Source organism: Myotis nattereri, assembly GCF_964212035.1.
Source record: "Myotis nattereri genome assembly, chromosome: 7".
NCBI lineage: Eukaryota > Metazoa > Chordata > Mammalia > Chiroptera > Vespertilionidae > Myotis > Myotis nattereri.
In genome coordinates, this window is record NC_138082.1 from 25,208,480 (window position 1) to 25,223,240 (window position 14,761).

The 14,761-nt window shown below is 39.5% G+C and overlaps 1 protein-coding gene across 1 annotated transcript in view; it reads right to left on the minus strand.

Moving 5' to 3' along the window:
* The window catches only part of FARSB (phenylalanyl-tRNA synthetase subunit beta), a 58,059-nt gene that overhangs the window by 30,758 nt on the left and 12,540 nt on the right, over positions 1–14,761 (minus strand). The window contains exons 8-14 of the mRNA XM_081095495.1: positions 14,676–14,746; positions 10,876–10,937; positions 9,518–9,569; positions 3,653–3,714; positions 3,207–3,414; positions 2,659–2,739; positions 1,758–1,850 (exon numbers count right to left, since the gene is read on the minus strand). Of these exons, the coding sequence (XP_080951621.1) occupies positions 1,758–1,850; positions 2,659–2,739; positions 3,207–3,414; positions 3,653–3,714; positions 9,518–9,569; positions 10,876–10,937; positions 14,676–14,746 (629 nt within the window). The remainder of the gene's footprint in view (positions 1–1,757; positions 1,851–2,658; positions 2,740–3,206; positions 3,415–3,652; positions 3,715–9,517; positions 9,570–10,875; positions 10,938–14,675; positions 14,747–14,761) is intronic.

Consider the following 14,761-nt stretch of genomic DNA (forward strand, 5'->3'; position numbering starts at 1 on the left):
GTCAAACATCCCTCTGGCAGCCTTGGGGGATGTCTGACTAACACCATTGACGCTGTGCTGGCCAGCCATGAGCCGGCTTCTGGCTGAGCAGCACTCCCCCTATGGAAGTGCACTGACCATCATGGGGCAGCTTCTACATTAAGCGTCTGCTCCCTGGTGATCAGTGCACATCATAGCGACCGGTCCTTCCCAGTTGTTCTGCCATTAGGGTCAATTTGCATATTACCCTTTAATTATATAGGATAGGGAACACTGGAATGTAGTTAGCAAAATCCTAAATGTAAGAACTCTGAAGGGCAAATGACCCAGTTCCTTCAACAGAGAGAGAAAGAGAGAGAAGGGAACAACCTGCAGATTAAAAAAGATGTAAGAAGCACATTAGTCAACTTTGATGTACAATTTCATGAGTCCCAAATCAAACTGAAAAATTGAGTCAACTGGGAAAATTTGAACAATGAGTGGATATTTGAAGATATTAAGGAATATTATTGCTAATTTGGGGGAATGTGGGAAAATTCTGTAATTTTATTGACAATAATTATAATAAAACTTCACATATTTTAACTAAATATCATTTCTTTTATTCATTTTCTAACATATCAATTATCAGAAAATAGTCCAAAATTAAAAATTACACAGGAAAAAGAATGGGCTTAGACAATAAACTGAGTTACAAGACCATAAACAACTTTAATTTAACCATAAATAAACATAAACCTGTTAGCCACATTAGTAATGGTAGGGCATATCTGTGTTGGTAAGGCAGGAGTAAAATATAGAATCTGTCAAGTCTAAAAAGTAGACTCAGTTTCATCTCTAATGTATTTTATACAGAAATATTGACTCTTAAGTGTGCAAAGCCACAGCTTCCTATAGTGACATTTAATGTGTTTCTGTTTTCCTCCCACCTATTAGAGGATTAAGACAGGATGTAAACCCTAAAAACACATTACCACATCTTAAGAAAAATATTTTAAAAAAAGAAAGAAAACTATTAAGTTTGATAAATGAAACTGTGAGAAAAGAAAAATTTGCAATAACCTCAAATAAAAATCCATTAAGATTAACTGAAATATCACCCTATCCAAATGAATTTTAAAATCTCTTATTAAAAAGAACACCATGGGCATCTTTTAATGTATACATGTACACTGATAGTCCCAACAGAAAACTTTATGACTCTGTTTGATATTATCAGTGGGACTTTCGTTGCTGTATGACTGATGACAGAGATTTTACATCAGGTTGATATTTCGTGACCTTCAGAGATATGCATGAACTACTACTTTCATCCGTCAGGCTACTCCTATTATGAGACTTAACAACATTCATCACTGAGAACAAAGATTCACAAGTGTATGTGGATGAAACCAAAACACTGGTCGGATCTAGGAAGGCAGGGAGAGTTAAGGCAGAGGCATAGAAACTGCTCATCCCCTCTCTCGTCAATCCATGTCTATGGTTTTTAAGATAACTTGTTATGTAAAATTATTTATTTATCTAAGATGCATCTACACTGAATTTATCTGAAAAATAAAAAAGTCGATATTAAGAAAAAAATTGTAAATGGAAGATTATGAGAGGGTTTCATGTGCCAGCAAAAGTTACTGGCGTGCCATGTTTGGCATGCATGCCAGGGGTTGCCCACCCCTGAACTATAACTTATCCAAGAGATTTTTTTCAGTATTAGATGAGGTATAATAATATCTGAAAAAACTTTTCATAACTTATGTGCTTTCTTTACTGAAAATTCTTACCTGAAATTCAGCTGTTTTAGGATTACTTATATGGACTGCATTAGTTGCAGAGATATCCAAACCAAGTTTATCAGCAATATCTTCCTGGGAGCACTAAGAAATGCATACAAAATAGATCAATATGGAAAAGTGACCAACAAATTTAATATAAGAAGTAACAAATGCTGTAAGTCAACTTACTGTCTTATAACAATGTTGCTTCTCTATATAAATCAGTGAGTTAAGATTAAGCTAAGAATAAACATTTAGCAAATAACTGAGGCCCACAGCAGATGCAATTTAACATCAATAGTTCTCCTACAATGAGTTCTAGCGGTGATACAGAGCTACAGTAATTTTCACATGAGGGTGGTAGTATAGTCTGTACTTGGGCTGTTCCTAAGCTAGGCTCCCATTTGCCTTACCAGAGGATGGGGATTTCCTTCTTTATAATAAAATTAATTTACTGATTTTGGCCCTTTATGTCAGCTTTTCAACTCAAAGCAAATGCTTGGGAACATGTTCAAAGACAAAGAATACGTTTAATGTGGAAAAGTCCCCAAGTCCTTAACCAGGGCAGCATCTAGTGGACATAGGCACAGCCAAATTAAGACTAATAATTCTAACCCAATAAATTTGGTTATGAAATTCATTGTGAACCATCAACACTCACATGAAACTATAAAATACATTATGATCTGTTATTGAAGACTTTAGTCCTTCATGTTTTTCTGTGATTAGAAACAGAAATCTCCCAACATTTCTTTATGAGAAAGTTGTACCATCGCAAATAACAAAGTTACTCTTTTAAAGCCTGGAAATTTTAGTAGTCTAGATTTTATAAATTTATATAAGGAATCCTGGAATCAACACTTCAGTTTCAAAGTCAACAGTCAGCTGAGCAGAGAACATGTAAACATACCAGAGCAAACGTAAGTGCTTCGGTGAAGCCAGCAGCTGCCATGTCGTATCTTAGAAGTTCCGTGAGCTTATTAAGGGGAAACTGGGGGGGGAAAGTTTAATTCACCTCAATAAAATTTGTACTTTTAAAAAAGAGATTTATATAGAACATGTGATAAAAGGAAACCACCCTTCCGTCCTTACTAATATACTGCTGGTGCCACCCCTCCTCCACCCCCTCACCACCCCAATATACCTACAGACATACAAAACCCCACTTTACCTCTCTCACACAGAGCTGCTGCCTCCAGGCCCAGGCTAAGAAAATGAATCTCCCAGTTAGATATTCAACAAGGGCTCTACTAGTACACTCAAAACCTGTCTTTCTTCAAAGAACTAGTCATCACAGGTTTCCAACTTACTCTAATCAACTGGGCATCTGTTTTGTATCCTCTCCATAGCAAATGCCTCATAGCACAGCACATCCAAATACTGCTTAATTCCTATGTTCTGGCATTCAACAATCAGATTCTAACTATAAGGAGTGTTTATTTACGGGTGCAATCTTACTTGATTAGCTATGGTGTATGTTTTCGGGAGAGCCATCTGAATGTTGTTATATCCATAGGCAATAGCTGCATCTTCTACAATATCACATGCATGGATAACGTCAGCTCTGGTCGGAGGGATTTCAATCTCAATCTGATTCCCATCGCCAATGACTTCTGACTTTAAGTACATCCTAGTCAAAAGCTTAGCAATATTTTCTGGTGTTTCTCTGAAATAGGAATGTACAAACCATAAACTTCACTGCATTATTTAAAACATGTTTCTTTTTTTTAAAAAAATCCTACTTCTTTCTCAATTCTAACAGACATCCTATCATCACTTCATTTACTCTGAAAGGGTATCAAAACCCTCTCCCAGCATTCTTTCAGGAAAAATTAGTGTTGTGTGCACTTCACTCTTGAATTCTCTCCAACCATAAATAAATAGATGAAATTTTCAGAGCATACCTGATTCCAACTTTTTTGTTAATTAGGTCAGCTCTCACCATCTCCTTTCGGTAAGCCAGTTCCTTAAGAGAAAGAGTTTAAGAAGCTTAAATCATCCCCATAAGATGCAGCCTTAGCCATTTTCTATTTCAACTTGCTGTTGTTAATTTCATTTCCCTTCCAAGAAACTGTCACTAGAGCCACATGCTGAAAATACTTGGTGTTTGAAAACATTATGGAGGAACAAACCTGCTACATCATGTTCATGTCAGAACATTCTACCTGCTCGTCTACTGGAACTGCTCACAAAGAACATCAAATGCCAAACCGTATTCTCTTTTAGAGGGTCAGTCACCATTTTCTTCAACAAAACACTGGTGTATTTATCATAGCTAACATGCTATGAATCCTGCTGAAGATCTTCAGTCTCATCTCAGGCAAGTAGGTGTTTATGACCAAGAAAGAGTAACTCATGTACCACAATGTTCTCTCCCTTCCTTAGTCTAGCAGTGTTAGGAGACATTGCTTCCCTATCATCTTCCAGGTGGGGAAATGCAGCCCTGCCCTAGTGCTAGCTCTCAAGCTGCTCCAAGAGCCAGCACTACCAGAGCATCTCATGAACTGGTACTTCGTTGTCTTCAAATTGTACATAACTCTACATGGTAGGCAGGAACAAACACACATAAAATCCAGGCTTTTCAGCAACTTTAGAAAACACATCTATGAATATTTCTTATCACTAAATTACTCTCAAGAGTGTAACTGCCATTGGCAAAAAGGCCATAAATTTTAAGACCTGTTTGGACTCAGGTCAGGACAATGAGCCAGAGCCTTGCTATTCCAAATACAGTTCTCGGGCAGGAGCATCAGCACCACCTGAGCCAGAGTTGGAATGTTCTTAAAATCCCTAGCTGAGTGCACATTAGAGTTTGAGAAACACTGGACTGGATGCTATTGACTGCATAAAAGTAACTAACCTTTACTGAACAGTTACTAAGAGCTAACAGGACAAGATACTCTTTTAAGATAATCTTAACCCTCATAACAGACACTATTAGTATACTCATTTTACAGATAAGGAATATAAGTTCGATATTAATAACTAGTTCTCGGTCATAACAATGTTAAGCTGCTTAATCCGAGCACTGGCTATATTCCCAGTGCTTAGAAAAATGCTTTTTAGATAATAAGCACTCAGTATACAGTTAAAAAATGTATGTATGCAGTAACAAATGAAGAAATTAATAAACAAATTCAGGTAGCTTCATTCCAAAGCTCACAGCATTAACCATTAATTAGTCTCTCTCTGTTCTCTTTTTCTCCTCTAGTTCTCTTATTCCAAACTCTATTCTTTTATATGAAACTAGAGGCCTGGTGCACAAAATTCGTGCACTGGGGGTGGGGGTGAGGGGTCCCTCAGCCCAGCCTGCATCCTCTCGCAGTCCCAGAAGCCCTCAGGGGATGTCTGACTGATGGCTTAAACCAACAATTGGACATCCTTAGCACTACCACGGAGGCAGGAGAGGATCCTGCCACTGCCGCTGTGCTCGCCAGACATGAGCCCGGCTTCTGGCTGAGCGGCACTCCCCCTGTGGGATCAGGCCAAAACCGGCTCTCCAACATCCCCTGAGGTGTCCTAGATTTCGAGAGGGCGCAGGCCAGGCTAAAGGACCCCACCGGTGCACGTTTGGGGCCGGGGAGAGATGCAGAAGGTTGGCCAGCAGGGGAGGGACCATGGGAGGGCTCCAGGGTGTGTATGGCCCATCTCACTCAGTCCCAATTGGCCGGACCCCAGCATCAAGCTAACCTACCACTCGGAACGTCTGCCCCCTGTTGGTCAGTGCATGACATAGCGAGCAGTTGAGCAGCCTTAGCATATCATTAGCATATTACGCTTTGATTGGTTGAACGGCCGACCGGTCAACTGGACACTTAGCTTATTAGGCTTTCATTATATAGGATAACAGAAGACTAGGAAACATTTTCAAAGTGTTTGGGAAACTCTGCTATTTCATGTGAGGAAGAATTAGTTTCCCCAAGAAGCTCATTCTTTATTGGGAGGACAATCTATCCTAGTCTAAGTTTACAAAGAAGTGAATAAATAATGAAACACCGGTATAGCACTCCTTTTCTATAAGTCCACCATTTCACATTTATGAAAGCTCTTTATAATAAAAATAAATGATTTAAAGGAATTAGCTACATGAGGAGAAAAGTGAACAAAATTTTAAGATATATTTCCTTTTCCTCCCGAAAGTATATATTTCACTTTTTTTTTATGGTTTCTTATTTATTTTTTTCAATTAAATCTTTATTGTTCAGATTATTACATTACTCTTTTTTCCCACCATAACTCCCCTCCACCCAGTTCCCACCCCACCCTCCGCCCTCACTCCCCACCCACTGTCCTCATCCATAGGTGCACGATTATTGTCCAATCTCTTCCCTCACCCCCAAACCCCTTCCCCCCCCAAGAATAGTCAGTCCATTCCCTTTCTATGTCCCTGATTCTATTACAATCACCAGTTCATACTGTTCATCAGATTATTTATTCCCTTGATTTTTAGATTCACTTGTTGATAGATGTGTATTTGTTGTCCATAATTTGTATCTTTACCTTTTTCTTTTTCTTCCTCTTCTTAAAGGATACCTTTCAGCATTTCATATAATACTGGTTTGGTGGTGATGAACTTCTTTAGCTTTTCCTTATCTGTGAAGCTCGTTATCTGGCCTTCACTTCTGAATGATAGCTTTGCTGGATAAAGTAGTCTTGGTTGTAGGTTCTTGGTATTCATCACTTTGAATATTTCTTGCCACTCCCTTCTGGCCTGCAAAGTTTCTGTTGAGAAATCAGCTGACAGTCGTATGGGTACTCCCTTGTAGGTAACTGATTTTCTTTCTCTTGCTGCTTTTAGGATTCTCTCTTTGTCTTTTGCTCTTGGCATTTTAATTATGATGTGTCTTGGTGTGGTCCTCTTTGGATTCCTTTTGTTTGGGGTTCTCTGCGCTTCTTGGACCTGTAAGTCTATTTCTTTCACCAGGTGAGGGAAGTTTTCTGTCATTATTTCTTCAAATAGGTTTTCAATATCTTGCTCTCTCTCATCTTCTGGCACCCCTATAATTCTACGTTGGTGGGCTTGAAGCTGTCCCAGAGGCTCCTTACACTATCTTCGTATTTTCGGATTCTTTTTTCATTTTGCTTTTCCGGTTGGGTGTTTTTTGCTTCTTCGTATTTCAAATCTTTGACTTGATTCCTGCGACCCTCTGGTCTGCAGGGAGTCTGTATATTATTCTTTATTTCAGTCAGTGTATGCTTAATTTCTAGTTGGTTCTTTATCACAACATTGAGGGTCTCATTAGATTTCTTGAGGATCTCACTACATTTATCGGCGGTCTCACCAGTCTTTTCGAGGGCCTTATTAAATTTATCGGCGGCTTCAAGACGGTTCTTTAAAGACCTTAAAAGTGTGGTTTTGAACTCTATATCCAACAGTTTGCTTTCCTCCAATTCTGTTGTTTGTGTCCTGTTTCTTTGTCTCGGCATTTTTTATGCTTCGCTGTGTCGATAGAGTGCCTTTCTGTGCTAAGTGTCCCAATTACCTGAGGTAGACACTCTTGGTGCACCCCCTTGTGGACTTTGTGCACAGTCTTATTGTAGTTAAGCCTTGATTGTTGTAGTTATCACTGGGAGGAATTAACCTCCTGGCCAATTGGCTGTGAGAATCAGCTGTGTCTGCAGTGGGAGAACTTCTGTGCTGGAGACACCCCTCTGGGGCTAGACTTGCTTCAATGGGGCTCTGGTGCTCACTAAGTCTGCCCCCTGAGTGTGTCTTTTATGGTTCCATGGAGCTGCAAACTGGATGGTCCCACTCGGACCTCTGGGCTTCCTGGCTCCTGGATCTCTAGGAAGGTGCTAATCTAGCATTTGCCTGAGGCTATCCAGCAAAAGTCTCCCTGCAGGGCTTGGGCGGGGCAGGTCCCACGGGATCAACAGGGCGGGGTTAGCAATTATGGCTGCTCTCAGTCTTGCCCTCAGAGGCTCTGCTTCTCAGTGTCCCAGTAATCGCTGCAAGCCCCACGGAGAGAAAGCTGCCCTAGGGTTCTGAGCGATGCCAGACAGTCCCGCTTCTCCTGTATGAGTCTGGGTCCATAGAGACTCGCCCAGAACTGGAGCTCAGAGCCTGAGACTCCCTCCCGATTGAAAACGACAGCCGCGCCCTCAGCCGCCAGCCTGCTCCGCATGCACTCCGCACCTTAGTATTTTATTTCAGCACTGCGCCTCCTCTGAGTCTCGGTATGCTTTCTCTTTCCTCCTAGTTGTAGAACTTCCACTCAGCCAGCCTTCCTGTGGTTCTGGATGATGTCCGTTCCATCTTTTAGTTGTATTTTTGAAGTGGTTGTTCGAGGCAGCAAACTCCGGTGTTTACCTATGCCGCCATCTTGGTTTTCTCCTATATTTCACTTTTATTAACACTTGACAATTCTTCATATTAAAAAGAAAAAGAACTTTTTCAAATAAGACATTATTTTAAAACAGACAGAAAAGGCACCTCTAGCTAATGTCTTTTTCAAATAAGACATTATTTTAAAACAGACAGAAAAGGCACCCAAATACTACTGTGGTAGATTGTATAAATGGCCGCATTCTTACAGTCTCCATGGCCTTGGAGTCTACTTCACCCCCTTTCGATCTAGCAGAATTACTGGTTCTGCTTAAAGGCACCTGAGCACCGGACATGCTCTCTTGCTGCTGGGAATCCGGCACCACCATCAGCTGGATGATGAGAGACACTTGACCTACTGACCCCACAGCCAGAACAGACATGTGAGAGGCCATCCCAGGTCATCCAGCTGTTAGCCTACCAACCAGGGGCTACACAGGAGCGAGCCCAGCAGAGGTGAGCCAAACTGGGCCAGACCAGAACTACCAAGTTGACCAACAGAATCATGACATAAACAATCCTTGTTATTTTAAGTCACTAACTCTTGGGATGGCTTGTCACATAATAAAAGCTAACTGGTAACAACTACTAAAATAATTTAAAAAGAAAAAAAAGACACTGCCTATAATTTCAGTCATGCTTTCTACAATTATACATTTGTTTTGAATTATAACTAATACTCTAGAAAAAAAGATGATTCTATATACTATCAGGAAGGGGGAGGTTTTAATCTTGGCAGGTTTGATCTACTTTAAAAGCTATTTTAATAGTAGAAACTACTCTAGAAAGATACACATCATAAATGACAGAGGAATAATGAAAAAAACAAAAACAAAACACACAAACAAAAAAACCCCAGCTCAACAAGAATGGCCTCACTTAACAAAATGACTGAGACACGTTTAGACATGAAAGAACAGCATGTATTAGACATGACAACTTTATATTTATAAAGCCCTCTTGGGGGGAAAAAGCCCCAAATTAAAAATAATGCTAGCTTACATTATTTTTAGTTACAGTGATGAACAAGTGTGAAGAGACTAATAAGGTTTGGAGGGATGAGTAATCTTAAAAGGGGTGAGACTATAAATTACCCACTTAACTAGTTAATAAGAGAATAAATCACAGAAATTATGGCCAAATAATGCTGAGGTATAATATAGTGTGTTAGGAGCTAAAGTGGGACTGTCCAGGCTTAAATCCTGGCCCACCTGTAACAGTTACAGGCAAACTATTTAATATCTAAAGGTTTCTGGATCTCCATCTAGAAAAGGGCATGAAAACAGCACCCACTCTTAGAGGGTCAATGTGAGGATTATATCCATGTAGTGCACATAGTGTAGTTCCTGGCCTGTGGGTGGATGGACAAATAAACAAGCAGCACTCCACAGCCATTACCATTATCATTATCACATCATCATCAAGTCACTTCTTAAGTACTTACTGGAAAAGTAGATGATTTTCCATTAGAAAAAACTACCTCAGCTGCTTCAACCCTGAAAAAAATAAAATACTTAAGAAAATGAAGATCCATAAATTCTAGAAATGTGCATGGTTGACAAATCTTTCACTTGGTCTACAACTGTAGCCTCCATATATTGAAACTGTTCATATTCCAACACTTTTTTGGATTAATCCTCCTAAATACAAACTTACTCTACCATTCTCTCTCCTATGGCTCCCATGTCTCTCCAGGCAGCACCCACTTGATATGTTTCCCAGTCCTGTAGAGCATGCACTCTCTATGGACTCCTTGCCAGTACTGACACACACAGTCCAGGCTTTACCAGGGTGGTGTGTTACACAACAAAAGCTGACTGACACAACCACTAAAATCAATTTTTAAACAAAACAACTGATACTGCTCATACAATTTCAGTCCTATTTTCTACAGTTATACATTTTGAATTATAATCAATAGTCTAGAATAAGCTATGATTTGGTACACAGTAAGGGCCATATAAGTTTATTAAATATTTTTTAAATAAAAAATAGCTTTGAAAAAATTACAGTAATCTTATTGCTATATACATGGGACATAGGATGCTCTGATATATACTTCTCTACTTTTGTCTGGCTCTTCCTCTTGCTATTCCTTCATGTTTACATTCTCAAATTCAATGATCCTTAACACAGCTTAAATTTCATTGCCTCCATGAGGCCTGCCCAGATTGCCTCAGCTAGGAGTAACTTGCACTTTACAAACAGCCAAAACATCACTGAAAATTTTTAAAGTACTTATCACTTTTTATTTTATACACTAGAGGCCCGGTGCACAAAAATTTGTGCACTCGGTGGGGGGTCCCTCAGCCCGGCCTGTGCCCTCTCGCAGTCTGGGACCCCTTGGGGGATGTCTACCTGCTGGCTTAGGCCTGCTCCCTGGGGGATCGGGCCCAAGGTGGCAATCAGACATCCTTCTGGCAGCCCGACAGCCCTCAGGGGATGTCCACTTGCCAGAGAGGAGCAGGCCTAAACTGCAGTCGGACATCCACCCCTGTACTGGCAGCCGTCAGCCTGGCTTGTGGCTGAGCAGAGCTCCCCCTGTGGCTGCTGGCCGCTATCTTGGTTGGGTTAACTTGCATATAGTTGCTCTGATTGGCTGGTGGGCGTGGCTTAAGGCATAGCAAAGATACGGTCAATTTGCATGTTTGTCTTTTATTAGTGTAGATTATTTATGCATATGCCTTAGCTCCCAAAGAGATTACATGTTCTAGTTACAGGAACACATTTTCATCTTTATATTTAGCACAGGCCTTCGTGGTTTGCTGTCAGAAGAAACAATAGGGCACCAAGTGAACTTACGTAAATTGATTCTCACAATATTCACTGAACATGGTGACAATAATATCAAGAACTATTTTTGCCTGCAAAGAAAAAAGACAAATATTATGGTAATCTATAAATATATGTATTTTCTCTTCACTCAGAAATGAATATTTAATATAATTTAGTTCCCAAATATCTAAAAATGAACCTCTATACACACATTGTAAAAGGGGGAATGGAATAAACACTTATGAACTAAATTAGGCCTGTCCTTATCTTCAAGTGTTTAGCATTATGCTGTTTTCTGAAAGGTACAATCCATGACTGAGACAAAGCATTTACTTCCCCCACCCCTTCCTTGGATTCACCACATTTTGACAGTGACAAATGGTTAACTACAGATCAATACCGTAAGTCTCTGCAGCCAGATGCCTGACTCCCGCCACCACCACTTAATAGTAGTCTGGGCAAGTTACCTACTGTCTTTGTACCTTAGTTTTGTCATCTGTTAAATGGAGATAATTAAAGTCCCTACCTCATTTGGTTATTATGAGGAGTGTGTGTGTGTGTATTACACAGAAAGCAATGCCTGATATAGTGAATGCCATAGCGATTTAATTTTTTTTAACTGAAAAAATATGCTTAGAAAAAATACAGTGTGTTGTATGAAAGGAGAGAAGGTTAGTACTCCCCTTGACAAGGATGGAAGAGGCTCTCGGGCCTAACAACACGCATACGGTTAAGGCATTGCCACCTACTTCGTGGCATCTAACCACTGTTTTTACCAGATATCAAACTGTATTACAAAGCCACTGTTCTCAAAACTGCCTGGTACTGGCACAAGAACGGACATATAGATCAATGGACTAGAATAGAAAACCCAGAAATCAACCGGAACCAATATGCTCAATTAGTATTTGACAAAGGAGGCAAAAACATACAATAAAGTCAAGACAGTCTCTTCAATAAATGGTGTTGGGAAAATTGGACAGATACATGCAAAAAAATGAAACTAGACCACCAACTTACACCATACACAAAAACAAACTCAAAATGGATAAAGGACTTAAATGTAAGACGGGAAACCATAAAAACACTAAAGGAATCCAAAAGCAACAAAATCTCAGACATATGCCAAAGCAATTTCTTCACCGATACAGCTCCTAGGGCACTTGAAACTAAAGAGAAAATGAACAAATGGGACTACATCAAAATAAAAAGCTGCTGCACAGCAAAAGAAACCATCAACAAAACAACAAGAAAGCCCACAGCATGGGAGAACATATTTGCCAATGATATCACCGATAAGGGTTTAATCTCCAACATTTATAGGGAACTCATACAATTTAACAAAAGGAAGATAAACAATCCAATCAAAAAATGGGCAAAGGACCTAAATAGACACTTTTCAAAAGAGGACATTCAGAAAGCCAAGAAACATATGAAAACATGCTTGAAGTCACTAATCATCCGAGAGATGCAAATCAAAACAACAATGAGGTACCATCTCACACCTGTCAGACTGGCTATCATCAACAAATCAACAAATGACAAGTGCTGGAGAGGATGTGAAGAAAAAGGTACACTCGTGCACTGCTGGTGGGAATGCAGACTAGTGCAGCCACTGTGGAGAACAGTATGGAGTTTCCTCAAAAGTTAAAAATGGAACTCCCATTTGACCCAGTGATCCCACTTCTAGGAATATATCCCAGGAAACCAAAAACACCAATCAGAAAGGATATATGCACCCCTATGTTCATAGCAGCACAATTCACCATAGCTAAGATCTGGAAACAGCCTAAGTGCCCATCAGCAGATGAATGGATTAGAAAACTGTGGTACATCTACACAATGGAATACTACGCTGCTGTAAAAAAGAAGGAACTCTTACCATTTGCAACAGCATGGATGGAACTGGAGAGCATTATGCTAAGTGAAATAAGCCAGTCAATGAAGGAAAAATACCACATGATCTCACTCATTTATGGATAATTAAGACCATTATGAACTGATGAACAAAAATAGGTAAAGAGCCAAAACCGGTTTGGCTCAGTGGATAGAGCATCGGCCGGCGGACTGAGAGGTCCCAGGTTCGATTCCGGTCAAGGGCATGTACCTGGGTTGCAGGCATATCCCCAGTGGGGGATGTGCAGGAGGCAGCTGATCGATGATTCTCTCTCATCGATGTTTCTAACTCTCTGTCTCTCTCCCTTCCTCTCTGTAAAAAAATCAATAAAATATATTTAAAAAAAAAAATAGGTAAAGAGGCACAGCAACATCGAACAGACTGTCAGACTATAGCAGAAAGTCCGGGGAGGGATGGGTAGGGGGAGTAAGAGATCAACCAAAGGACTTGTATGCATGCATATAAGCATAACCAATGGACACAAGACACTGGTGGATAGGGGAGGCCAGGGGAAGGTCAAGGGGAGAAAAAAAAAGGAGACATATGTAATACTCTTTGTAATACTTCAAGCAATAAAACAAAATTTAAAAAAAGAAAAAAGAAAAAATACAGTAACCTTATTAGGATATATACCTTGCTTTTATATATACTTCACTCTTATAAACAAGCTTCAAGAAAGATATCCAAGGTCTGCTAATGTATGAATTTAAAAATGTTTTTTAATATATTACTACACTATTTCTCAAGGCAAATATGGTATATGAAAGTTATAAATGAAATACCTTACAATGATCTCCAACTCTGTAAATGTATATGAATGCCATTTACCTGCCTTCTACACCCCAGCCTTCTCCTGCCTTTCAAGTTTACCTTTCTTAAGTTGCTTAACTGCCATCTTACTCTATGCCTTTCTTAACATGAATAAAGAAATCATAGGCCATAGCAAAAAGCTTTCATAACAATCTAATCCAATATATGTAGTGGTTGAAAGTGAGTACACAACTAGTATTCTACATATTCTGGATGTCATTATGTGCATAAACACTTTATTAATTGTTAAACAGAATTTTTTTTTCTTTTTTTTAACATATTTTTTTGATTTTTTACAGAGAGGGATAGAGAGTTAGAAACATCGATGAGAGAGAAACATCAGCTGCTTCCTGCACACCTCCTACTGGGGATATGCCCGCAACCAAGGTATATGCCCTTGACCAGAATCGAACCCAGGACCTTTCAGACTGCAGGCCAACACTCTATCCACTGAGCCAAACTGGCCAGGGCTAAACAGAATTTCTTTATAGCCAGTTTGTTTTTAAAGAATTTTTATCAGCCGAACCGGTTTGGCTCAGTGGATAGAGCGTCGGCCTGCGGACTCAAGGGTCCCCGGTTCGATTCCGGTCAAGGGCATGTACCCTGATTGCGGGCACATCCCCAGTGGGGGGCGTGCAGGAGGCAGCTGATCGATCTCTCTCATCGATGTTTCTAACTCCCTATCCCTCTCCCTTCTTCTCTGTAAAAAAATCAATAAAATATATTTAAAAAAAAAAAATTTTTATCAAATACACAAAGGTACCAAATTACCCCGCATTTTAATTAAGATAAACAACTTATACAGATCATATTACAATACTTATCCTGTTCTGTTTTACAGTTACGTGGTTAATTCTCCCACGACAACAAGTTCCTTCAAGTCAAGGAATATGTAAGTCATTATTAAATTCTCAGCACTGAAAAGACAATACAGGTGCTCACTAAACATTTGTCGATTGAATGAAAGCACCATAACTGAAGTATAGAATATATCTTTCTAATTTTCTAAAATACGTTCCCACCTTCAAAATACACATATTTTTAAATTTAGCCATATAGTCTTGACCCAGAAGTAAAAATCTATCCTGACAGTACAAAAACAGAAAAAAGTTTTTTTTACCTTAGTAAAGTCAGTTCCTGTGCATTCAATAAATACATTTCTAGTATTTACTGTTATTTTGGTATGGTTTCCTACAATGAACACAA